A 27,939-nucleotide genomic window follows, 5' to 3' on the forward strand; every position below is an offset into this window, starting at 1 on the left:
TTATATTAACATAACCACACTCACCTCCTTCCAGCAAGTCCACCCCCTTCTGTAACTCCTCTCAATCACTCATCCATGGGAGTCAACTCCATTTCTAAAAGGTTCTCAATTTCAAAAAATGTTCTATAAATAGCATCATAAAGTCTGTAAATTTTTAGGATTGACTATTTTTATCCAGCATAGTTGCCAGAAGACTCATGCAAGGAGTATGTTTTGTTACTGAGTAACAATATTCCATGGTCTGTGCAGTTTGTGCAACTAATCACTTTTGAAGGACATCTGAGCTGTTTCAGGTTTTTTAAAACATAAATGATTTTGCTGTGATTTATGAATTTTACCACAGAATTCATACTTTCAGTGCTCAGTACAGTGGTTTTTAGTATCTTCAGAGTTTTGCTTGTTACCACTACCTAATATCAGAACATTGTCATCACTCACACCCAAAACCCTGCAACCATTAGCACTCATTCTCCATTCCTCCCTCTCCCAAGCCCCTGGCAACCACTAATCTACTTTGTGCCCTGCATGAACTTTCAAGATTCATTCATATTGAAGCATATTTTAGTACTTTATTCCTTTTGATTGCTGAGTATTATTACATGTATGTATGTGTATGGCTATATCAAATTTTGCTTATTAAATCATCTGTTGATTGGACGTTTATGGTTTCCATTTTTTGGCTCTTATGAATAATGCCACAGTGAACATTCAGGTACATGTTTTTGTATGCACATGTTTTATTTATTTTAGGTAAACACGTTAGCAGTAGAATTGCTGGGTCAAATGGTAACAACGTCTATGCTTTTGAGGAATTGCCAGACTGTTTTCCAAAGCAATTGTCCAATTTTACATTCTGACCAGCAGATGTATAAATGTTCTGTAAGTATAACTGCATGTGTGCTCCGTCGTGTCCAACTCTTGGCAACTCCGTGAACTACAGTCAGCCAGGCTCCTCTGTCCATGGGATTTTCCAGGCAAGAATAATGGGGTGGGCTGCTATTTCCTACTCCAGGGGCTCTCCCGAAACCAGGGATCGAACCGTCTCTTGTGTCTCCTGCATTGGCAGTGGATGCTTTACCACTGTGCTGCCCGTGAAGTCCTTAAGGGTTCTAGTTTCTCTGTATCCATGAAAACCCTTGCTATTGTCTGATTATAACCATCCTAGTGGGTGTGAAGTGATTCTCATTGTGGTTTTGAGTTGCATTTTCCTGATGACTCATGTTAGCATCTTTTCATGTGGTTATTAGCTATTAGAATGTCATCTCTGAAGAAGTGTCTATTCAGACCCCTTTTCCAGTTATTGTTTTTTTTATTGAGTTGTAAGATTCCTTTATATATTCTGGATACAAATCCCTTGTCAATTATGTGATTTGCAACACTGTTCCCAACATGTTTATAAGACTTTTAAAAAAAGAAAAAAATTGGTCTTTCAGTTATTAGATAGAAACAAACCATTAATTTCTATTAAAATTTTTCCAATCAACATACTCCAATAAAAATTAATTAAAAAAATTTCCACAGCCTAGGAGTAAGGAAAAAATTCTCAAAAACAAAATTCTCAAGTTGGTTGAATGAGCTGGACTTTGGTTGTTTAGAGGTAAGCATGAGGCAGTTTGGTCTAATAGCACCCAATGGTTGGCCCATGGGTCGGCTGTATCTCTGCATCACCTAGAAAGTTTATTTTTATTATTATTATTAAAAAAAAAATTCCAAGCCTTACCTCAGACATACTGAGCTAGAATGCCCGGAGGTAAGACCAGGGAATCAATATTTTAAAAATCCAGATTTGAGAACTATTCTGCCTTAAATTATAGTGAAACAAAGGCATGACTTCTCTTTCTGGGCAGGCAAACCACCTCCTCTATCAAGTAGAAGAATATTAACATCTTAGACTCCAGTAGGAAACAAGGAAAAGGTTGGTGGCAAACAGACTGAACTGTCAGAAAAACATCAGGTTCACACCCTGCATGACTTTTCGGTGAGGAATAGGACTTAGTCCAGGGTGAGCTGGAAATGGATGTGTTTAAAAATAACAAGGTCGGCCGCGTGGTCAAGTTCCTTTTCCAGCTGAGGTCTTGATGGCCAACTTTGGCTCCAGACGGGGCGACTTTAAGCAGTTTCTTCTATGATAGGCAGTCAGCTCCTTTACAGAGCCGCTGACTAATCTGTTGCCTGTTTCCCCATTTAAGATACCTTCCCAAAGACATCCAGTGACTCAGTCCATTCACTTGACCTTTCATCACCTTGGGATATCCATTAGCAACAGGAACACGCAGAGCCATAGAGGCGGGAATGAGCCCATCATGCACTGTGTCTCTCTCTCAGAGAGTGAGGAGATGCAAGGGGGAAGGACCAAAGTGAGCCCGTTTTCCCCTTCTAACTATAATCAAAACACTGTGGATGGGCTATGGGCCTGACCCCTGCTCCACGGCCTGTCTGCCCAGAGCTGCCCTGTCATGAATGGCTCCTGGCATGAAGTATAAGGTGACGGGAAATTGCTGACGGAGTATGTGACTTTATGGTAGAGGCTGCACACTGGTGATCTAGTTTGCATCTTGCTTATAAGTCATTAAAAAAAAAGAATTAGTTGCCAGCTTTTAAGCATCAATAGACCTCCTAAAAAAAAAAAAATCAGGATTTCCATTTTATTTGAAAAATTGAAGATCTGCAACCCTGGGTTTTTGTTTTCACAGTACCTGTCAATTACTTCTCTACTATGTCTCACTCTGAGGATATTGGCTCGTCACCAATAAGCATCTCACATCAAGTTCACATCACTTTTTTACTCTACATGCACTATTTATTTACATTACCTACTTGAATCATGTAGATATCTGAAGTTGCCACCTCCCCATCATCTCCTCATCACTGCCTATAGCCACAGGATTTTGAGGTACTCCACTTACTTGTTCCCCCAAGGCCCAAAGGATTATACCCACATTTTCAACATTATTGGACTGGATATAAAGAATGACACCTAAGATGTGGCTTTAGTTTACATTCGCAACAGCTAAAACATCTCTTGGCTTATGGTCACCTGGACACAATTCCAGATTCTGGGGATATATACCTACTCATACCTTTTCATCCCATTAAAGAAAAAAGATAACGTGGTAGACAGGTTGGATCTACAGTAACTTTATTGTAACAGAGAAACCAGGCTGCAATAAGTCTACATGATTAGAGCAAATGGTGGTTTTCTTTCCAGAGGGTGAAGCCTGAGCCCAGCTGGCAGCACACAAAGGTTAAAACTGAAGCCCAGAATATCCTCTTTCCCGGTTCTACCCTGCACTGCCTGACTCCTGATGAGATGACTGACTGCACGACCACACTGCACAGAGGTACGAGGGCCAGCTGGGCAGAGGCGACATCCCCACATTGCAGAGGATGGCAAGTAAACCAGCACTGCAGAGGATGCCAAGTAAACCAGCACTGCAGAGGATGCCAAATAAACCATCACTGAAGAGGATGCCAAGTAAACCAGCACTGCAGAGGATGCCAAATAAACCAGCACTGAAGAGGATGCCAAATAAACCAGCACTGAAGAGGATGCCAAATAAACCAGCACTGAAGAGGATGCCAAAATAAAGTGCAGTTACGAGAAAAGCGAGGGTATTGGGATGAGCAGTAAATAATGTTCTCCATTCTTCAAATAAGTAAATCCTATGGGATGGGATTGATGGTCACTCTGGGAGTAGGAAAGGATGAAAATCTGGGCTAGTTACAGATCTCTGTGCGCGAGGAAAGGAACAGCAGTGATTAGGGAGAAAAGAGGAACATTAAAATCCTGCAGGTACTAGAAAGGAGAGCTTTCTTTCTCTTTTTCTTAAATAAGTTGGGAAAGAGCATCTTTTATTTTCTCCCACTACAGTGGTAGCAGACTCGCTGTAAAACATGATCTCCAAAAAAAAAAAGAAAACATGATTTCCATAATACAGTGTGTTGACAAGTTGCTTAGTCACGGGAGGACAAACATGAGGCTGACTGCTAATGTCAGAACTTCATATTTTCACAAAACCTCTAACAGGTGCAGTTTTCAGGCTGGTTCTACGGAGAAACCCATGACACCAAAAGGTGTTTCACTTAAAGCTTCTGAAATATTGCAATGGTGTGATTGACAGGGTTTTTTTTTTTTTGGACTTTCTCGTACATGTAAACTCTGGTGGAAAAACTGGAAATAAAGGATGACGGTGAGTTTGGTTTACAGCCACAAAGTTCCCAACACCAGTCACAGGTGCCTCTGCCCTATTTCACTGCACGTTCTTTTCTGAGAAACACATTCAATCGCTGAGTTTTAAAGTACTGTGGTTGGAAAAAAATGATCCGCTCACCACCATCCACCCTCCCTCTTCCTCCATGTGAATCTCATAACAGCAGAGGCTGAAGACAGGAAGGTTGTCTCTGTTCCCACTGACCAGGGGAATTACTTGGTGACCTGGTGAATGGCGTGAGCAAGATAGCCCACGTTGCCTGAGGTGACCCCCGCCACAGAGATGCGGCCGTCCTTCGTCATGTAGATGGAGAACTCCTTGGTCAGCCGCTCCACCTGCAGAGAGAAGAGTGTGTGGGTCCTTCCTGCTTGAGGGGGGTGGTCTCCCCAGCCCTGGCACAGCACAACTAGCCAATGGTTAGAACAGAAAAAAAAATAACAGAAGTTCTGTTTTCTCACTTAAACCCATTCCTAGAGTTTGGTGTGTTAGCTTAGAACAAAAGAAGAATAAATAGCTATCTTAAAGTAGGATGTTGAATTCTGAGATGGGGACAGGTGAAAAAAAAAAAATCTTAGATTCAGCATTTCTAGAAAAATTGATCCAGAATCTAGCTACAGAATAGCTACTTCTCCTATCAATATTCAGGCTCTTGCTTGTTCTGGAAATTTTTTGAGAAACAGTGCTGGTCATAAAAGTGACCAAGACAAGCTCTGTTCTTCAGAAGTTTGTAACCTCACAGAGTAAACAGATAGGTATAGTACTAACAAAAGGTAAACGACTAACAAAGAATAAAACGAAATGAATGCTTCATACTTCTTTTACCTAAAAAGGCTTCAAAATGATTCTTCTTAGAGTAATCCTAAATACACAGGTGACCTGAGGAATTCTGGTTTGCAAGGACTGATCAGTTAGTCAGTGGGAGAGAAATGGGAGTCTCCTCACCTGTTCAGGCTTTAGGCCTGTGTAACAAAACATGCCGATCTGGTCGGTGATGTGCTGCCAGTTGTGGGAGGAGCCCTCCTTCTTGAGGTTGGACACCAGCTGAGTCCGCATGCTGATGATGCGGTCGGCCATGCCCTTTACTTCTTGCAACCTGTAAAAAAAAAAAAAAAAAAAAAAAAATTCCCCAAGATGTAGCTCAGTTCTGGCCAAGCACTGACAGATAAGCCAGCTCTCAGCACTTTTATTAATAACCTCCCTTGAGTACTCTCCCAGGGTGCCTCAATTCTCTGTTCTTGACCAAGTCCTGGTCTGGGAAGAAAGCTATTTGATAGCCTTCTGCTTTATATCAGAGCACTATGATCAGGCAACTAAAATAGTTGACATAATTGAGTTATTAAGGAAAATGAACAGAGTGCCTTTCTACTTACCAGATGGATACTGCCCAATTTATGAATTATTTAATAAAGCCAATTAGAATTTCAAATTACAAAAAAAGAAGAATGAATAACTCATTCTAAAACTTAGGAGGGCTAAGGCTCTCCATCTTTTATACAGGGGGCAAAACCTTCAAATTAAACAGTAAAATATTACCTTATTCTTTAACATGGATGGAGGAAACATTCCCACCTTCACAGTTAAGACAGTGTGCTGTGAAATGACTATGTGCCCAGCCATATCTAAGTGCTGAGGAGAAAGGGAGGACTGAGACCTGGCCCTTTTCTTTAAAGGCTCACCACCCGTGGCCGGGGGCATACCTGTAAACAACCGACTATGGAACAAAGCAGGACAAACTATGAACCAATAGATTTGTGCTGTGCTAAGAGAGCCTTGAGAAGACAGGGTTAATTCCACCTGGGGGAGCAAAGAAAGCAGTCTTCTGGATTCAAGACACAGTCTCCCCCTTCCTCAGGAATTACCCTTTCATTCCATTCCTGTGGAGTTCTGGGCAATTCTTGTGGGCTCTTACCAGCTAGATGACTGTGAAGAATTTACCTCCTTGTTCTTATGTGTTCACTTTTCCAAACCATCTCTCTATGATGGTGTCATGCAGAGTTAGAACAGAGGTTACATGTTGCCAGCTAAAGGTCAAATAAGAGTCTTAGTCGGGTCTTATTTGACCCAGTTAAACATTCCTAAATTTGGCACTTGCACATAAAGATGTAGATTTGCAGCCTCTCTTAAAAAACAAGAAGCTGGCAACACTGCATCAGCAGTGAGATTACTGGCTGGAGCTGGAACCCCTGGCCCCACTAAGGATGGCATTTGATTTTAAATTTCCTGTAGTCCTATTCATCCAGCTCCATTCACTTTGAGCCTGGGCCCTAAAGGCATTGAGCACATGAAATGGCTAGATGCAGGGCCACCTCAGCAACCAGTGCCCCCAAGGATCACATCCACGATCCCTGTTGTCCACAGAATGAAGATCTGGCTTCTTACAATATCAAAGTACATGATCTGCTCCCACCTTCCCAGCTTCGCTGCCCTCTGCATCCTCCTTACACTCAGTGTTTCTCCCACAAAACTTGCGACGTTCAAAGCACACCCTGCATGATGCGCATCACGCGCCTGTGCTGATCCTCACGCACATCTCTCCCTCCAAGTTTCCTTTCGCCTCCCTTTCTTTGGAAAAGAGCTCCTTCTCTCTTCAAGGTACAGTCAAATGATGCTGTCTGCATCACATCCTCCCTCACTTCCCACTAATCAATAGCTCTTCCTTTACTCAGCATTTGTCCTGTCTGTCTGTCTTGTATCAATGCTATACATGTTATCTCTCTCACTAGATTACAAACTCCCCAAAGGGACCCACATCTTAGTCACCTAGCATAGTATCTCTGTCATCTCTGTACACTGCAGACTTCAAATGAATATTGAAATGCACACATTAAAAAAAAATAAACATCTTGATAACCATTAAGGACCATGGAAATCTTTTTTAAAAACCACTTAAAAATTAAGGAAAAAAGGTTATTATAATTATTTGTGACAAAAACAAACCAACCCTACACATATTTATCTAATATATACACACACATATAATACATAGACATATTATTCATGTTACAATAGGGATAATAACAGCAAAGGGAAAAAACTTCTGGGTTATAGTGACTTGCCCAAATTTTCTGAAATGTAATCACACAATAATTTTGTAAAAGAAAAAAATAAAATTCTCATTTAAAAAGTAGTTGATTTTTTAGTAAGCCTAGCATATATCTGAAATATCCTGAACCAGACTCTATTTACCCTCAATGTTCGTAGGATTAATTTAAGGTAGAAAAAATAGTTGTCACATGATGTCCAGGTGAGCTGAGGATGAAGTTTCTTACAGACTTAGCTTTTCTATCCCATTAGCTGCTTAGGGATCTACCCCTCAGCTAATCAGCTCTACAGGATAAACTCTTACATAACAAATCACATCTTCCAAGACTCTGAATTATACAGAGCAAGGGTTGGTAAGCTTTCTCTAGAGGGCTAGATCATACATATATTAGGTTTTGTGGGCTGTATAACCCTCTGTTACAACTATTGAACTCTGCTGTTGTGACATGACAGCATTCATACAAATTCATCAAGAAGAGGGTAGGGCTGTGGGCCAATAAAATGTTATTTACTAGAATTGGGGCAGCCTAGATTTGATCTGCAGAACAGTTTGCCAACCCCTGATCTAGAGCAATGTTTTCTAAACTGTGGCCATGATCCATTAGTAGGTCATAAACTCAGTATAGCTGGGGGCAATTGGCATTTTAAAAAAAATTGGAGTATAGCTCAGGAAGACCAAATATTGAGTTTTGAAAGCTGTGTGTGTATATATACACACACACATATATAGTGTATATATATATATGTATATAGTTTCAGTTATATATTCATACATACATAGGTGATGATGTAAGACATAAGCTTTATGTGGATTGTGATTAAAAGAATCTTTTCTTCTGAGTAACACTAATTTAGAGCACAGGTACCAACAGATTCAGATAGTATAGATAATACAAAATATGCAGAAATACCAATTCAATGCTTGCTATTATTAGGATAAAAACAAAAAATAAAACATTCATTAAAAAGTTTTCAGTTTAAGAGAAGGCAGGTTTTACTTAACATGGAGATGATGGACTACAGGGAACTGCTGTTTCTGAATTAGGCCTGTCTCTTACAGGGGAAAACCAATTTATTTGTTTGAAAGTGCTGACAAAATGCATACTTCTCTCTCCTTCTTCCCCTTCCATCTATGGAAGCTGAGTGATAACTGCATGCCCCTATACGCCAAGTATAAGGGAGCTTTGAAGGATCAGTGGTGGGAAAGGCAGATGGCTGGGGAGGTGCAAATCGTCTTTACCATTGTTTCCGCAAATCCGGGCTGGTCAGAATAGTGGAGGCAATCCGGGCCCCATTGATAGGGGGGTTGGAATACATGGGACGGATCAGGATCTTCAACTGGGACTCAACTCTTTTGGCTTCCTCGGCATCTTTGCAGACCACAGTGAAGGCTCCCACACGCTCACCTGAAAAGACAAAATGGATCTTGTCTTCTGGTTCGCTGAAAATGATAAAGGCAATCATGACTGAATTTGCTATGTCTTATAGGTTTCCATTAGAAGCACTGCAAAAATAACTCTGTTATAAACACATCCTCATGTGCAATCCCTCCCCCTTTGACTCTACACTTTTGTGGCCCCCTCTCCCGGCACTTCTTCAATCTCAACAGAACACACATCACCCTCAGTCCTTTAGCTTACCGTATAAGCCCATGTTCTTGGCATAGGACTGGCAGAGACAAACATTAATGCCCTGTTCGATGAAGTGGCGCACAGCCCAGGCATCCTTGTTACCATCGCCACTGGCAAAGCCTTGGTAGGCCATGTCAAAGAATGCAAAGAGATTGTTTTTCTGGGAAGGAAAGAAAAGATGACCAAAGCTTTAGGCAGTCCTTCTTAAGAAGCCCCAGATGATTACCTGTGCTTATCGGACCATGCCTGCTTTGCTCAGAGTCAACAGTTTTGTCCCCAGGTGTCAGTTTGGAGATGTTTAACTTTCCTAGAGTTAAGAAATTAACATATATATATATATTTTATGTTGGTGGATATAAGCCTTCAAGAAGACATTAAGAAAAGATGATCCAATCTGGAAAGAATGCTGTGTGGTCAAACAGGAAAACTGTTTGCTTGTTTTTTGGCCCAGCTGTGCAGCATGGAGGATCTTAGTTCCCTGACCAGAAATCGAACCTGTGCCCCCTGCGTTGGGAGAGCAGAGTCTTAACCACTGGACTGCCAGGGAAGTCCAAACAGGAAGCTCTTCTAAGGCCCACAGCGGTCTGGGTAATCCTTTTGGTCCAATCAACGTAGGACTAGCCTCAGCCTTTCCTGGGGCTAATGCGACTCTGGCAGGCCATCTTATTCCAGGCCTCTTTATAACCATCTCATCTGGAAAGTGTTCTCTGAATGCTTTTCTGACTCGTTCTGTTTGCAGCTTAGGTTTGACAGAATCCAAAGAAAGGGGAAACTGAAAGGAATGAGAATGGGGACATGAGGCAACAGGAGTATCTCCCTCCTTGGGAACTTTGACGAGTGCCTTCTCTCAGAGAAGAATGAGAATCACTGTGAATAATTAATGGCAGTGCTGAGGAGAGTGGCAAAGACAGGAGGGGATGTGAAACAGTGGATGCAAGGAAGACCGGGTAACCACTGACCAGGGCAAGGGGAGGCGCCACCGGCAGGTATCACGGGGCTGAGGAGGCCAGCTGTGCAGACTGGCCAGGGACAAGTTTTATCAGAATCCCATACGTCTTGGCCGAGGAACAAAAGGTGATTTTCAAACTCCTGGTGTATCACGAATTACAGAACTGCTAATTATGCAAATGAGGAATTCTTTCCTGGTGACTACACAATGTGTGGAAATTTCATGCAGCCCTGAGGTGCATTCTCACGGCTACGACTCCGCCACCTGAAGCGCCAAGGCCAGCTCCTAGATGCAGGATGGCCACCGGTCAGTTCACCCCCTCACCTTCACCACTGTCGCCATCTCCCTCCACTGCTCAGGACGAGGGTCCACTCCCGTGGGGTTGTGGGCACAGGCGTGCAGGAGAATGACACTCTGCGCTGGTATTTTCTAAACAGAACAAGGACCAAGAGATTACTCTGCAGCTTAATAGGAGATCATTTACCTGAAATGCCACAGGGTCGCCACTATTTGATAAGTAATGAAGATAACATGAGGTCTGGGAATTAGCTCATCTTGGTTTTTTTTTTTTTGGCCACTCCTCGTGGCATGTAGGATCTTAGTTCCCTGACCAGGGATCAAATCCATAACACCCTGCAGTGGATGGAGAGCCTTAACCACTGGACCACCAGGAAGTCCCTCATCCCAGTATTTTAAGTTGGATATTGAGACCCAAGCAGGAGACATCAAACCTCCACAAGGAGGTTTATTCCTTGTTCCTTCCCCCTCCTGCTCTGAGAGCCTCACTTACTGAAATGTCCTCAACAGCGCCTGTGAAGTCAAAGCCGCATGTCTTGGGGTCATAGTACCGGTAACTCTGGAGTTGCATGCCAGCATCCCTGAAGATGGGTGTATGATTCCCCCAGGTTGGTTTGGGCAGGAAGACATCCCGGCTGAACTTAAAAAATCTTTGCTAAAAGATCGAATGAAAGTGAATGGAAAAATGAAGAAAGAAGAGGCAAAAAAAAGAAGTTAGTATATTTTACTGACAGGACGTTTTTCTCTACTGAAAGTCAGCTTCTCTCTACGATTGAGAGACAGTGGTGACTCAGCAGTGAGACTTCCTGGGTTGGTTCAGGTTCCAACAATTATACTGGGCTCTGTAGCCAAGGATCTGTCTGGGCTCACTTTCTTCCTCTGTAAAATGGCATTAACTAAGTCTCCCTCAGAAAGATTAAACATGTTAAAATATAAAAGCTCCTAGTTACCATATGTGCTCAGTAAGTTATACTTTATAATATCTTCCTTATTGTTTCTTCTAAGAACTTCCATTCCTCCCCTCCTCAAACTTTATTTTTCGGAGAACAGGAAATCTTCCAGCCTTGTGGAAAGAGGAAATCTACTTCCAGGTCAGAAGCCAAACACATAATACAGTTGGGAACCCCATCACCCCTAACTTACAGACCGTCTTACAGCTCTTTCCTGAAGGAGTTTCCAGACTCACCAGAAAACTGGCTCCGATCCGTAAGGCCCCGGTTCCAGAAATGGTCTGCACGGTGACATACTGAAGCAGAGAGGTGAGTGGTCAGTGAGGTGCGCCACTCTCCCTGCGGGCCCACGACTTAACCAACCCGAGCCCAAGCCCACAGAGAGGCACTGTGCAGTGAGTACCCTCCTTCTTCAGGAGCCGAGGGCATCCTTCCAAAAGAAGATTTGGAAACAAGAGAACGGCACTATTGTTTTCATCCCATTTTCTAAGAGACAGATGGACTCTCCTTACAGGTTCTCAAAAGAGCTGGCTCTTCACCTTCCAGCACCTTTGCTGATGTGGAAGCTAATTCCTTATGGCCTGGCCTGAAAATTGTCAGTGTCATACTGTGCTGTAGTATAAATTTTCAGGACACAACTCCCGCCTCAACCAGATATGAAAAAGCAGTGATTCATATAGAGGAAAAAAGATATGACCAACAGCCGCTACATTAAAATATTATTCTAGACTTAGATGAAATTGAATGACTCTCTGAACATGAAAAAGCAAGTCATCTTAAAAAGTCAACAAGTATGTTAGAATAACATTATCACATGAATCATATCCTAAGTGTTTTCATAATCTGAAAATATCTTTAGGGTAACAGGGAAATGGCCTCAGTAAATCTTCAAACTGGTCAACTTTAGGGGATGAGGAAGAAACTACAGAAGGGTTTGTTTGTTTGCTTGAAGGCACCACAAAGTACTATGCTGTACAAAACATAAGTCTACCTTCTGGACTGGGAGGCGGTGCATTAAATGGTGGGAACCCCTACTAACGTACTCTTTCATAAACAAAGTTTGCCTGTGCAAACTTATAAAAACCTAACTGTAGATCTGATAATAAGACTGACAAAGGCATGGCAATTTATAAAAGAGAAACTGATGTTATTTTATTTAAACTGTTATTTTAAGATAGGCCAGTCCTAGCTGTAATTTGCTTGAGGAACACAGACTAAGCAACAGCTGCAGAAAAATATAGACATTTTAATGAGGGGTAAACAGGTGGTTGGATCTTCCCTGGTGGCTCAGATGGTAAAGCGTCTGCCTGCGATGTGGGAGACCTGGGTTCAATTTCTGGGTCGAGAAGATCCCTTGGAGAAGGAAATGGCAACCCACTCCAGTACTTTTGTCTGGAAAATCCCATGGATGGAGGAGCCTGGTAGGCTACAGTCCATGAGGCCACAAAGAGTCAGACATGACTGAAAGATTTCACTTTACTTCAATGGTTGGTTGGTTGACAGACAGCCGTCAGACCATATTTTGTCCATGACTTACAATCAATAAATACTACACGACCCTAGGGCTGAGGGTGTATGCTTCTCTTGGAGTTCAAATGAACTGATGGACTGACTTAGATCAGTCTTGTGAATAACTCATTTATTCTGGCCTGGGGAATGGGGAAGGGAGATGTATTAGCTTAGCTTTGCTACTTTGTGTGTTTTCCCCAGGACTTACCCAGAAAAGTAAATATTTAAACACACAAATGTATCTATTTAAAAAATATATTTGCTTCAAAGGCAAGTAAACTGTAATGCACATGAGCCCACATATCAGGCTGGCTGGCTGTATCCAGGTGCATGAAGTGGCTTCTGCTTTCTCTGTGAGTGCATACAAGAATCTGTTTGTAAAAAGCTTATGTTCAGTGACCTTTAGGGACCTCTTTCTTTCATAGAAAGGGGGCCCCCCAGGGAACTGGAGGGAGGAGACATCTAGGAGTCCCTTGTGCATCCATCCTCTCATGGCTATAGTGATGTTCTCTGCCCTGAGAAGAGGGAGACACTCAGAAGTGAGTATGGGCTGCTCTCTTTTTTCGTGCAAGCTGGCTGTGAAGAGGAGGCAGAGGACTGCCAGACTCGTCCTGGCCCCAGCAGTCCCCCTGTGGCTTGTTTTCTGCCTGGTTCCTGTATCTAAGCTGGAAGCGTGGGGGCATGAGGGTGAGAGGGCTAACTTCAGGCCTTAAAACTCGGCACAGTTTGGCACTCTTAAAAGCCACTAAGTGTAAAATGAACATAAGCTCACACAGACTAATAGCGAAAGCAGTGGCAAATCTTTGGTCAGATCACAACATTTTCATATTCCTACTCCATTTTGGGAATTAGTATTATAGGAAATCTTTTATTGAGAGAGTGCCAATTTACCATCTAAAGGAAGTCATTGTGTGGCCACCTCCAATCATCACAAAGTGATACATCTTCTCTTGTTTAAATTATTTCAAATTTCTTTAATCTGTTAAATTTATTTATTTATTTTATTAATCTGTCAAATTTAAAAACAGACTCTGTATGATGCCAGAGCCTGTGCTACTTACCCGGCCACTTTTCAACACTTCATTGTTTTCACCCAGGGCTAGTTCTGCAGATGCCTTACAAAATTCAGCCAGCCCTGCAATGGGCAGGTATTCTTTATCCAAATTTTTTGCAGCAATCTGGGCCTCTGCCTAGATAAGGAAAAAATGTTTTCTAAGTTAAATTTTGGAAGTAAAGCCTCTTTTAAAAAATTTGGAGATACTGTCCAAGAAGAAGGGTAATTAGAATGTATCTCATGAATAGCACAGAAATTTTATATTTTTAAATCATATTTTATTATTTCTTAAAGTTAGGTTTTATGTGAATGGGTAGGTATATGATATCTCTTGGTTTAACAAAAAATGGCACTCTCGGAATGCACAAGAGCAAGGTTTAAGAGCAACACTTTAAAAATAGATATAAGATGATAAAATCAAACTGAATACATAAAGGAGTATTTCAAGGTATATGCTAATCTAAGAGGGCTTCCCTGGTGGCTCAGATGGTAAAGAATCTGCCTGCAGTGTGGGAGACCTGGGTTCGACCCCTGGGTTGGGAAGATCCCCTGGAAGAGGGCATGGCAACCCACTCCAGTATTCTTGCCTGGAGAATCCCCATGGACAGAGGAGCCTGGTGGGCTACGTCCATGGGCTCGAAAGGTTGACAGTTATAGTCACGTTATCTTCATGCTTTGGAGTCGGAGGCCTGGCTGACCCTCACTAGCGGTGTGACTCTGGGTGATTTATTAACCTCCTTGAATCTCAGTTTGCTCAACAGCTGTGTCTACACCTCATATGACTCAGGTAAAGAGTTAGGAGATAATGTACAAAAGTGCGTGGTAGTGTTTCAGTTTCTGCCAATAGCTAACACATGCTAAATACTTAATTTTTTAAATTAAATTTTATTTTTTAAAAACTTGTTCAGGAAGATAATCTTCCTTTCTTCTTCTTTTTAATCCAGGTCTTTTGAAAAAAATTAATTAATTTTTGATTTCTCTGGGTCTTCATTGCTGTGCATGGGCTTTTTCTAGTTGTGGTACACAGGCTTCTCACTGCAGTGGTTTCTCTTGTTTTGGAGCATGGGCTCTAGAGCATGGGATCAGTAGAGGTGGCACATGAGCTTGGTTGCGCCAAGGTACGTGGGATCTTCTTGACCAGGGATTGAACCCATGACCCCTGCACTGGCAGGCAGATTCTTATCCACTGGACCACCAGGGAAGCCTCACGCCAAATACTTTAAACTGACTTACTGAGAACAAAAGTAACCCCTGCACGACCTGAGACCCAGGAGCTGGCAGTTTTTGTGAGTCTTCTCATTACAGCTATTTCTTAAGTCCTTTTTTTTCTCCTTAGAGAGATGACACCTAATCTGTACTCCTACACTCAGAAATTTCTTCTTTCGGTGGTTCATTCAGCCCCTGCTCTGTTACTGCAACAGCTCACAAGGACCTGAGCCAGCCTACTGAAGCTCAAATGTGGTTCTTTACTGTTACCCAAAATTACGCTTCAGTAACTTCCACTCAGGATGCCTAGTTCTGCTGTTTGTAGGAACAACACATCACTACCCCATGTTGGGAAGTGACACAGCAGCACATTGCTATTTCATTAGAGGAGGTGCAGATGAAAGGAAATATTTTCTTTTAAAAGTTAGTTACATTATTTAGAGTTGTAATAACCAGTAAAAATACTAATAAAAATATAACAAAATAAAATTATTTAATAGTTCAATAGGATGAAAGGACAGAGCATGCCTAGGTAGTTGCGTCTTATTAAGGCAATCAAAATGGGAGAAATGGGACATAACAATGGTAACCCTCATCCACAACGGGCTATTCCTATCACCGAGAGACAATGTTTACATTCTTAGACCTTTTGTGCATCCTTAGGATTAACCATTATAGTCAGTTCAGTTCAGTCACTCAGTCATGTCTGACTCTTTGTGACCCCATGGACTACAGCATGCCAGTCTTCCCTGTCCATTACCAGCTCCTGGAGCTTGCTTAAATTCGTGTCAATCAAGTCGGTGATGCCACTGAACCATCTCAACCATCATTACACTTTGCCTGTTTTACAGATAATCATAGAAGTTCAATCTTGGAAAAGATCATATAGTTCCAACCTCTCACTTTTACAGCTAAGGAGGCTACCCCAGATAACACATGTGATTCAGGTAGTGAGTATCAGAACTAGAACCCAGGTCTCCTGACTCCCAATCCAGGAGTCTGTCTTCAGGAAGGCCCTTTAGTTATTTATCCCCATCAAACAGACGTCTAGCAAGCTTACCTTCCGGACACTTGGAAGCACGTAAGGCTTTCCATTATCATCCCGGTAGGCACCAACTCCAAGGTTCATTTTTTTGCTGTTGGTGTCTCTCTTAAAGGCTTCTGTTACTCCCAGGATGGGATCTGGGGGCCCCATCTCCACATGAGCCCACCAGGAGCTGAAATGGGAAAAATAAGACATCAGTCACAGTACCTAGATTTCCATGGCCAGAGACAACTTGGGTCTGCCAAAAATCCATTTCAAGAAATGTCTGCATGTCTACTATGCATACAGTATAGCAACAGACACTAATATAACACAATAATACCTAAAACTTCACAGCAGTTGCTGAAGAGTGGAGAAGGCCAATAGTATCAACACAAATGCTGTGAGAAGCAAAAGGCAGGGACACCCGACTCATCCTGGGAAGGACAGGGTGGATGTACATGCTTTCAATGCAGCCCAAACCTGACCTGAATTCCCAGGCAAAGGATATCACAAGTAAGTTGGCAGTAAGAAGCTGAGTGGTAAATGATGAGACAAGAGAAGGAAGCAAGACCAATGTAAAGTTGTTATGTAATACACCCAACCAAGGGGGCTGCATTTTAGCCTGTTTCCCAACTTGATAAGGGCATCATTTGGAAAGCCTGCTAAAATACAGATTCCTGGGCTCTACTCTGGATGCAGTGAAAATATACAGAATCATTTTTCTTTTGGAGGGCAGATGGTGATCAGGTAAGAACAGTGATGTGAACAGATTTTTATAGCTCGTCTGGTCACAAGATGGGGTGCCGAATGCAGAGAGGGAGAGGAAATACAGCAGGATCACTGAAAAACCTGGTTCCTTACCCAGCAAGAGAGAGAGATGAAGGCTTGAACCAGGCTGGGGCAGTAGTGGTGGAGAAGGTGACAAAGAATTGCCAGGTATTTAAAACCGGTTGTAATATGGCACTGATTTCCTTATTACTTATTGAGTTAAAATGTTTAACAATGTCCAGTATTTTATACTTGTATGAGTCATGATTTTACCTTAAAAAATATCCTTTAAATGAAATCTTGCCACTTGTGGCAATATGGATTGACTTGGAAGGGCATTATGCTAAGTGAAATTAAGTCAGACAGAGAAAGGCAAATACTGTATATTACTTACACATGGAATCTAAAAAATACAACAAAGCTAGTGAACCTATCAAAAAAGAAGCAGACCCACAAATACAGAAAACAAACTAATGTCACCAGTGGGGAGTGTGCAGGGGGAGTGGGGGTACAAGCTATTGGGTATTAAGATAGGCTCAAGCAAGTATTATACAACACAGGGAATATAGTCAATATTTTGTTATAACTGCAAATGAAAAGTAACTTTTGAAAAGTTGTACAAAAATAAGAATTAAAAGAAAAACCTTACCCTTTCAGTGTTTGGGGTCATACACCACTGCCCAGTGGATTTACCTGGTGAGGTCAGGTGAACTGTCTCGCTGGGGGAGCACACTCCCAGGGTGAATCCCAAGAGGGAAATGCACCTAAATAGCTGTTTCTCTAGCTTGTTCCCCAGTCCCTACTAATTTGGGGGTTCTGGTTCCTTTATGGTCAGTAAGCTGGTCCCTGTCGGCAACACAGACTGTGAATGTGGCATCATGCTTTGCCCATTAGTGATTTCTGGAAATGGATAGCAGAGTTCTATTCTCCACTGGGAGAGATGACAGATACTCTGTTGTTGCTTTCCATCTTTATTTGTTTACTTATTTGGCTGCACCAGGTTGTAGCTGTGGCACGTGGGATCTTCGATCTTTGTTGTGGCATGTAGGATCTTTAGTTGTGGCATGCGGGATCTAGTTCCCAGACCCGGGATCGAACCCGGCCCCTCTGCACTGGGAGTGTGGAGTCCTAGCTGCTAACCACCAGGTGAGTCCCTGCATAGTTTTTTGGTTGTGCTGAGTCTTCTTCACTGCTGTGTGTTGGCTTTCTCTAGTTGCAGGGCACAGGCTCTAGGCTTTGGGGCTTTAATAGTTGCAGCTCCTGGACTCAGCAGTTGCTGTGTGTGGAACGCGGGCTTGAACTCAGGCTCAGCAGTTGGGCCGCATGGGCCCAGCTGCTTTGTGGCAGGCAGGATCCTCTCAGACCAGGGATCAAGCCCATGTCCCCTGCGTTGGCAGGTGGATTCTTAGCCACTGGACCACCAGGGAAGTTCCCTGCACCTTTTCTTTAAGTAAGATTTGAGATTGTGTGTTTTTACTCCTCACCTGTAACTGAAGTTTATAGCTTTTTCTTTTTGGCATGCAGGATCTTAGTTCCCAGAGCAAGGATCGAACCCGTGCCCCCACCGGTCCACCAGGGAAGTCCGAAGTTACAGATCTTAAGAGATATAAGGTCTCCATGTATAATTCAGAAAGTCTTTTTTGTTTGTTATATCTCTGAGTGTCTGAATGTTAAATGTTTTCCATCTCTGGTGAGAGATGGAAAACACTGATTAGATTAATCTCTCTGATAAAGTAGATTATAAAAACTTCAAAGTAAAGGTGCTCTGTTCTAATTGTTACAAAAACTGAATTTTTAGTGCTTAAAATGTGCTACTCAATTTTTCTTTTCTTAAAGCAGCTCAGAAACATTTTAGAAATTCAAGTTCATATAAATTAAATCCTTGATAAATAAGACTAAATTTGATTAAAATACCCAGCTATATATTTTATTCATGTTAATGTAAGCATACATTTTATTCTATGTGGGTTTGCTATTTCTAAATTTACACTAGTTCACTTGATAAAAGAAGCTAACAGCACTCCTATGTGTGCATGCTCAGTCGTGTCCAACTCTTTGTGATCCCACATGGACTGTAGCCCATTAGGCTCCTCTGTCAATGGGATTCTCCAGGCAAGAATACTGGAGTAGGCTGCCATTTCCTTCTCCAGGGGATCTTCCTGCCCCAGGGATCAGAGCCGAATCTCCCTCCCCAGCCCACCCTTCAGCCTGTCGCAGAGCCCCTGTTTGAGTACCCTGAGTATACAGCAAATTCCAATTGGCTATCTGTTTTACACACGGTATTGTAAATTTCTATGTTACTCTCTCCACACATCTCCCCTTCTCCCTCCTCTCCTCCCACTTTGTCCATAGATCTGTTCTCTATGTCCGTTTCTCCACTGCTGCCCTGAAAATAAATGGCTAATTCTTATTGATACATGACAGAAAACCACAAAATTCTGTAAAGCAATTATCCTTCAATTGAAGAAAAAAAAAAAGCCACATCTCTTACATCTCCTGCGATGGCAGGTGAATTCTTTACCAGAGTTACCTAGGAAGCCCAACACCACTCCTAAATGTTCAAAATTATGGAAAATGTAAATTTGTGTTCAACCAATTTTTATTTTGACAAATTTAAAATTTTAACAGTAATAATATATATTTTAATATTTATTTTTTATTTTACTTATTTGGCTGCACTGGGACCCTGCTGTGGCACATGGGATCTTTGATCTTCATTGTGGCATGCGGGATCTTAGTTGTAGCATGTGGGCTCTAGTTCCCTGACCAGGGATCGAACCCAGCACTCTGCTTTGGGAGCAGGGAGTCTTCATCACTGGACCACCAGGGAAGTTCCCAGTAATAATATTCTTTTACTTTTTATTAACAGGCTTTATTTTTTAGAACAGTTTATATTTAGAGAAAATTGAATAGATAGTACAGAACTCTTGTACACCCAACCCACAAGTTTCCTCTTAACATTTTATATTAGTAAGGTACACTTGTTAACAATGAAAGAACCAATGGTTGCTACATTAAGTCTACAATTGATTCAGACTTTTTAGTTTTTACCCAGTGTTCTATATCTGTTTCAGGACACCACATTACATTTAATTGTCATGTCTCCCTAGGCTCCTCTTGCTTGCGACAGTATCAGACATACCTTGCTTTGATGACGGTTGACTGTTTGGGAGTACTGGTTAGGGATACTCTGTAGGATGCCCTTCTTTTGGAATTTGTCTGATGTTCTTCTCATGATTAGACTAGGGTTATGGGTTTTGGAGAGAATTTTTGGGAGAACCGTAAATTTTGGAGTACTCAATTTGATAATCTCTCAGATCTTTGAATAACTTAAAATCTTGGATTCATATTATAATGAGTTAACAGAGTAATTAATCATTGATACAGAGATAATTTCTAAGTATGACAAAATACTAAAATGCTGATTACTAAGCCTAATTAAATGCTTGTGTAGGACTGACATCAACTCCCTCCCCTGTTTTATCTGTGAAATGTAAGTTACTTTGGTTAAGATTATAATTATTGAGTGGTTGAGACTATACTGTGATCAACAGTGATACAGAAATAAATGTGTAGGTTTTTGTTTTTCAAGGGAAAAAAGTGTTGTCCTAAAGCAGCTGCTCTCAAACATTTTGGTCTTTGTATCCCTTTATTCTCCTAAAACTTACTGAGGATCCAAGAGCCTTTGAGCTTTTATTTATATGGCATATGCCTACCAAGATTTACTGTATCAGAAACGAAACTGAAAGACTATCCTAAAGTGTCAGTTTGTGAAAGAACGTGTAAGACACACCTTAGGGGAGCTGAGTTCTATGGTAGCCTCACGGGTAGGATTCATTGCAGTGGCCTGGTTCAATCCCTTGTCAGTGAACGGAGACGGCCGCAAGTGGTGCTACATGACAAACCTTAGAAAGTGAACTTTGTTTTGATTTATAATAACTGAGTCTGAAAAGAAGCTACGAAATGTGTTGCTATTTTAACAAGGTTTTGCTCCATCAATCATTCTTGGTGATTTTACCAACAATATGAAAGGTTACTTTTTACCTTTCGTGTAACCTGTCTAGATGTTAGAGATTCTGTGTTTTAGGAAGCAGAATACTTCTCTATGCTTTATGTTGACTCTCATGTCTTTGATTATTTAAGCATAAATTAGAACAAATTTAGTAGATTAATCTTAGTTTTGGCTAGCAATTCAGTGAACAAAAGAATTTAAGGGACAATGAGTTTTTTTTTCCTTCTATTTTCCAACTCAAAGTTGTTCTTTTTTTTTTTTTTTTTATTTGATGTTCTGCACATTTGAAAGAGCCAGTTCTTTACAATCATGTTATATGTTTATATTATTTTGTTGTTGTTTTGATCAAATAGGTAACCAATGATTATTTCTCTGGCACTCACAATCCTTCGTTAATCTTAATCAAGGGACCAAATATTAATAACATCTAACACTTTCATTTGACCTTCTCAAAATTGAATCCTAGCTACAGAAAACATAAAAATTTCAGGCTATCTTTCACCAAAAACTATCTTTGTGATTTGACCCCTGAAAAGCACTATGTCCCCCAGCCAATAAACCTCCTGGCAGCATGGATGCATTAGTGGATAAAACTGAGGTTTTTACCTCATGGTAAATTACTGTCCTGAGAAAAAGCTTATTCGACCTTTTCCTTCAGGGATAATGAACAGAAAGGTGTTTTTATAGTTTCATATGATAGAAAACAAAGTCTTTTTGACCTCTAAATCAGTTGTTGAGAACCTGTTGTGTGCTAAGAGTTGGGTATAAAAAAAAGAATAAAACACAATCCCTCACCACCAGATTAGCCCAGTGGAGTGACCAGTACAGAGTTATGGACAATGTAGGCTGGGGGTTGGAGGTGAGGGGGATAATGTACAGTGATGAAGACAGGTTCAGGGCATAGATTATTATTCATGGGGGCCCTGAGGAAAGGGCCTGATAGCCAGGGAAGGGGAGTGAAGTACATGCTTAGGAAGGCTTCCAGGAGGAGGTGACCTGAGAGCTAAATGCTACAGATTAAAGGAGGAAAAAGGCATTCTAAGCAGAGGCTAAGGGTAAGAAAGAGCCTAGGGTGTTGTAGTAGAAACTGGAAACTAGGGAAGCAAGGTTCCCAATGACTTAGGTGAAATAGCCCACCTTTTTCTAGTAATCATCTATCCAATCCTAACCAACCAAATGCTTCAGCACAGCACAGCACACTACCCACACTGAAAGCCTGATGAATTATTATTTCATTAGAATTTCTTCCCCAATAATCGTTCTCTTGTTGAACTTGTGGCCAGTCAGCACTAATATACCTCTCTCCTCCACAAGGCACATGGGATGGCTGCTCAGACATGGCTGCAGAGGTAAATTTAAGCTCTCCTGACAAGTTGAAAACTGTCTCAGTCTCCGGAGCTGTAATTGGTGTGTACAGCTAATTCTCTCTTGTCAAAGGGTGGATTATTCCATTTTCAGATTTTCCAGGCGTTTACTTCTTTTACCAGCTTGCCCTGGGCAATGTCAGGACTGGGCAAACAGCATGGATTCCAATGCTCAGTCACCTACCAGCTATGTGAGCACTGGCAAATCAATGAACTTCTCAGAACTTCTCTAAGCCTCAACCTTCCTTACTTGTGAAGTGGGGGCACAACGGTACCTATCTCAGAGGGTTGTGATAAGGATGAAAGGAGTTATTAAATGTAAAACACTCAAAAACAGGGCCTGGTACACAGTGAGTGCTTGATGTTAGCTGGTATCACTAAGTAATTACCACTACTTTTTTTTTTTTTTTTTTATTAACCATCTTGCCACTAGTACAGAGACTCGTGAGGTAAGTATGTAAAAAACTCAAGTCGCGTAAGTTACAACTTTATGACCAGATGCAGGCCTTTCTTGCCTTTCAAGATTACTACTCAGTTTTCTCCTGGAGTCTTGGGAGATATCATCAATCTTCCTCCTGACTAGCGCTCCTGCCAGGACTCAAATTCCTTCTCATTCTTTTTCACTGTTCTAGGCTGCTAGGCTGTTTCAGTACCTAAGCAATAGTAACAAACAGATATCCCGAAGCAATTTCTGAACCGTGCCTGGCTAAAGTTTTCATTATATCCTACTCATGATTCAGACCCTGGAAACATGTAGCCATCTGCCTATCTGTATCACTATCATTAAATTATGAGTGCAAGGAGTGCCCTGAGTGTCTAAGGACATAGAATTTTCAATAAGCAATTTTCACTTTTAAAAACACAGTTCTATTTCCAAGGCTTTCCATCAACAATGACAGAGCCACTGCTCCTAAACCACAAGGAGAAGGCACCCTTCTCATTATAGGGTATGAAAAGCACTTATTTGTCAAGTTCTTTAAGAAGTTTATCTAGTAGAGAAATTTCTTCAGAAATCACAACCTTGAGTCTTCTGGCAGAGAGCTGACTGAGTGGTATCTTTAAGAATTCTAAAAGAATTTCAAAATATTAAATCTTAATCTAAATAAAGGAGCAGGGATATTCCATTTGATTTCGTTTTACATCAGTTAGGATGTTTGAGTCCTTTATGCCCTTTATTATTCTATTGCTTAAAAGGGTAAAGATTATACCTACACTGCAAGAACTCTTTTTTTTTTTGTTTTTTTTAAGAACTCTGTTTTTAAGAGAGTACTAGTGGGAACCAAGAGTGCTCCAGGGACAAAATCGATGCTGATAATTTGTGGCCTACAAAGCACTCTTATCTATGCACTTTGGACAAAAGTGCAAAGCTTCAGCCATTGAGCAATGTTTACCAGCCAACCAAAAGATGTTAGGTACAAAGTATGCAAATAAGCATCTCCAACTCAAAAACCCTGCAATTTTCTTCAGGCCTACCTAGTGCTTCATAGTTTTTAAAATGCTTTCCCTCACACTCTTAATTTAAAATAAGAGAAGTTAATTGACTTGCTTATGATCATAGAACTAAAACAGCAAAGATGATAAAACTGTGATCTTCTTACTGGTTACTGTACCACTACTGTACACTGCCTTTTTAAAGGGTCTCCTGATATTCTTTCAGTTATTTCACTACAAATTAAATAATCAGAATTAAATGAGAACAGATATCTATAAAATACATTAGCATATTTTCCTTTCTTCACTGTCCTGTGACTTTGTCTGATTTCATGTTACTATGTTTTTACAGCACAATAAGGTTAAATGTTTAGTGTTTTCTGTATAAAAAATGCAGCTATATGAAACACTTGAACTTAGTTCATTTAAATGACTCAAGTATGAAAATTAAGTATTTCATAAGATAAATACCCAGTTCTTCAGAATACCAATTGCCAAGGTTTCACTGTATTAGAATGAGCTGTTAAAAAAAAAAAAGAAAAAGAAACTTCAACCAGTTGAGTTTATTTTTTATAGATGTTTTCCAACTTTACCATCTGGCTTTAGGTAAAGATCACATCCACAGTGGCAGGAAAGGAGGTTCTTACTTTCTTGTTGTCTCAACAGTCATAGCCAGGCCTGGCACCTGTTTCTGTCACTCAATCATGCATCATAGTTAAACCTGAACACCTCAACTGCAGGTGCTCACATATTTTAAGACTTTTTTGGTACACATGTTGCACCACTCTGGTTCCCCTATATTTAGACTTTGAACTAAGATACAATGCTAAAATGTTGTATTTGTCTCTGTTGCATTAATTTAAAAATCAAAGTTTAAAGTTAAAATATTTCATTTCAAAGGCATGCCAGCCAACACTGTAAGTGCTGAGATAGAACAGTAATAGGTAAAGTCTCTGCTCTCATGGAATTCACATTCTAATGGGGAAAAGACACAAAAGCATCAGGCTGTCAAAGTGAAAGAATGACTAGAAGGACAGAGCCACAGGGATTTTCACCAAGCACTTTGTAAGCAGAGCTGAGGGCACTCAGTCAAATCCAGAGAACAAGAGATTTACAATGGTGAAACAGACTGTCACTTGGTTATAATTTTAGGCACTGCTTTCTGTTCTCCAAATTTGCTGCATAAATGATAGTGAACTGAAGTCACTCAGTCGCGTCCGACTCTCTGCGACCCCATGGACTGTAGCCTACCAGGCTCCTCCGTCCATGGAATAAGCCCTCCCTAACTCTGGCCCACTAGATAGGCTGCCTTAAAGAGCACAGCTTGACAGTGGGCCAAGAAGGAACCAAATCAGGGAGAGAAGAAAGTGAAAGCCTGGGCAAACTTGTACACGGTCTGGAAAGGACAAAGTGTCCCGCCGGCTTAGAGGCTTCCTGCATGCATTCAAACAAAAAGGCCAAGACACGTCCAAGAGGTCAAGGCTTCGCTCTTTGGAGTTAATATCTGATTGCGGTGGTTTTGGAGACTCGGTTCCCGATTAGGGAGTTATTAAGGGCACTGTCCCAAATCGGCTTCTTGAGTGAATTAAATAGCCTGGCTTAGGTCGCTCCACTAAGAAGGGTTTACTGACTCGTTTCATGCTCTGCAACTTTTTCTCTGCAACACATCACACAGTTTGAAATAACATATTTGGAATTTTTGAGTGGCACCGACCCCTCCCTCGGGCTTGTTTGTTAACTGCAGCATCTATCTAGAACAGGTCTAGTGCCTGGCTCTGTGAAACTGGGATGAAGAAATAGTCACTAGATCGAAAAACAGAGCGAGTGGGAGGGGAAGAAAGGCAACTTTCCTACAGCCAGACCTCCTGAGGGAAAATAGGCGGGAGGGGGAGGGTCACTACACCCGGACTCTTAAATCCGAGGGCCAAACGGCTGGGGGAGGGGTCACTGGTGACTCAGGAGGCGACCGGCGGGAGGATGCCGCGAGCCAAGGTCACAGGATGCAGAGAAGCAAGCCGGGCCCGAAAGCCACAGCCCGAGAATCGTCCTCCGTTGAGCGTCCTTGCCCCGACACACAAACAGCAGTCAGCCGCAGTCCGTCTAAGTCTGTAGCGGCCCAGGGAGACCACTACCTGTGAGCCCCGCCGCCCCCCTAGAGCGGCCGGGTCAAGGGCACACGCGCCCCTGGCGCCTCAGCCAATAGGCGCGAGGCAGTACTGGCGCCGCAGCCCCGGGGCTCTCCCCTCGCCCCACCCCCCACCGAGCCGAAACCGCGAGTCTGGATCCCACCCCCGCCCCCAACCTCGAATGAAGTCCGGCTGCCGCAGAGGGACACACTTCCTAACCCAGGGGAACGCGTCGGCACGCTCTCCGACAGTCCCACGGACATGGGAGCGGCGGGACGTAGGACCCAAAGGGTCATTGTGAGATGTGGACGCTCAGTCATCAGCCCCCTCTGAATCCGAGAGGGGAGCGGAGAAAGTTGGTGTGTGAGGGTGCCCGCGTGTGCCTTCAAGGCGGGTTTAGAGGTCCTGGGGCGCCGGCAGCTCGGCTGGGCAGGCCTGTGGCCCCGGCTCCTTTTCCTCCTGCTTACCTGGCTCTGGCAGAAGCCGCGGCAGCAAGGCCTGGGTGGAAAGCCGCGGCGACTCCGGACAGGACGCGGCCAGAGTGCAGCAGGGCCATGGTGGGCGGCAGGCGGGCAGTGGGTAGCTGGAGGACTGAGCGGAGATGCCAGCGGGCGCGGACCCAGAGGCGCGAGGTCCTGCTGAAGGTAAGGGCAGCGACTTCCCCCGGGAGAGGCTAGAGCGGCCTCCGCCGGGCCCCGAGCCGCGTCACAGCGCACCCTGGCGGTCGGAGCGGAACGGCTCGATTTCTGTGCAGTCTTGGGTGGCGGGTCCCGGGTTGGCGCCACGTGGTCCCGGAAAACAGTGACAGCACAGTTTATCGCAGTTTACAGCGCTCGACACACTTCTTTCATTTAACGACGACGGACCCTACCGAAGGGGTAGCTGCTATTACGCCACTTTAAAAGATGGGAAAAGGTAGGCTGACGTAGGTGAAGTAATTTGCCTAAGACTATAGAGCCAGTTACCTAAGTGGCCGTTCCTAAATCTTCAGCCGGATGTTTCCGTAAATGCAGATCACCTCATCTTGTTCCCGAGTGGTTTCTAATCTCTGTTATGGAGAAGATAACATGCGTTATCTCTTGGGACTCTTCTGAGGATTAGGCGAGATTAGCCGATTAGGTCTAAAAACAGGGTCTGATTTAGTCAACTAGAAACAACTGGTTAATGATAACCTTGTGTTTGTCAAATCCTTGCACTTGTGTGTGGAAGGGAATTAATCATTCTTAAAGGAAAAAGCAAATAAATTTGAGACTCCAGACGTGGAAAGATTCAAACAAGTCCATTCTAAACAGTGGCTGTTTCTCTTTTTTTGGGCCATGCTGCTCAGTTTATGGGATCTTGGTGGTTCCCAGTCATTGGTTCCCCCACCAGGGATTGAACCCTGGCCCTTGGCAGTGAAATCACAGAGTCCTAACCACTGGACCGCCAGGTAATTCCCAATGGCTGTTTCTGTGACCCCCTTCTCTAAAACCCAAGTAGAACTGTGTCTCTTGCCGACTTAGTTAATCTTCTCTGGCATGACTGTGTAAATGAGTAAGTCTAGATGCCTACCTAGTGGCACATTCTAGGCTCTTCCTAGGGCAGCCCCAACTTACTGTCTCAGACTCATCTGCTCACTCTCTGACCTCAGCCTTTGCCCTCACAGGCCATGATTTCCATTATCCTAACAACTGCCGTAACAAATTACTACAAACTGGATGGTTTAAAGCAACAGAAGCGTATTCTTTCACAGTTTTAAGTGGCTAGAATTCCAAAATCAAGGCAGAATTCCTTCCTTCCGGAGTCCCTGAGATGGAATCTGTTCCATGCCTTTCTCCTAGCTTCTGGCAGTTGCCAGCATTCCTTGCTAGTTCCTTGCTTACTGACAGATTGCTCTAACCCCTGTCTCCATGTGCATGTGGTGCTCTCTCCTTGTGTGTCTCTTCAATTCTTACACAGATGCCAGTCATATGGGGTTAGGGACCACCGTAAGGGCTTCACATTAGTGGCTTGATTACATCTGCAAAGACCTCCTTTGCTAGTAAATCACATTCCCAGGTATGTGGGTTGGAACTTCAAGCTACCTGTTTTGCAGGATACGTTTCAACGCTTAACAATCATTGTCCCCGGAGCCTAGCAATTATACTTCCCGGGATAGATCCTAGAGACCTTGTGTATGTTTAAGGATGTCAATGAAATGTTATTGGTAAAGGTAAGACACAGGCAACAACCTAGTTGCCTATCAATAGAAAATTAAACGCATGTGCTGTTATAGTCATGCAGTGAAGAATTACAGACTGCTGACCTGAATGAGCTCAGTTTATAGGTACCCACACGTATGACCTCAAGAACATAAAAAAGCAAGCTACAGAACTATAAGCGT

General features: G+C 42.4%; 1 protein-coding gene across 1 annotated transcript; it reads right to left on the reverse strand.

Annotated features, from left to right (window-relative positions):
- Window positions 1-3,122: 3,122 nt before the first annotated feature.
- GOT2 (glutamic-oxaloacetic transaminase 2) lies at window positions 3,123-26,245 on the reverse strand. The gene is made up of 10 exons (XM_061138646.1): window positions 26,045-26,245; window positions 15,910-16,066; window positions 13,651-13,779; window positions 11,317-11,376; window positions 10,624-10,785; window positions 10,158-10,262; window positions 8,894-9,044; window positions 8,494-8,659; window positions 5,154-5,304; window positions 3,123-4,546 (listed from the first exon to the last, which is right to left on the reverse strand). Exons 1-10 carry the CDS (start codon window positions 26,131-26,133, stop codon window positions 4,424-4,426), a joined length of 1,293 nt encoding a protein of 430 aa, XP_060994629.1. The 5' UTR covers window positions 26,134-26,245; the 3' UTR covers window positions 3,123-4,423.
- Window positions 26,246-27,939: the final 1,694 nt, after the last annotated feature.

The sequence above is a fragment of the Dama dama genome, chromosome 4, assembly GCF_033118175.1.
Source record: "Dama dama isolate Ldn47 chromosome 4, ASM3311817v1, whole genome shotgun sequence".
Taxonomy (NCBI): domain Eukaryota; kingdom Metazoa; phylum Chordata; class Mammalia; order Artiodactyla; family Cervidae; genus Dama; species Dama dama.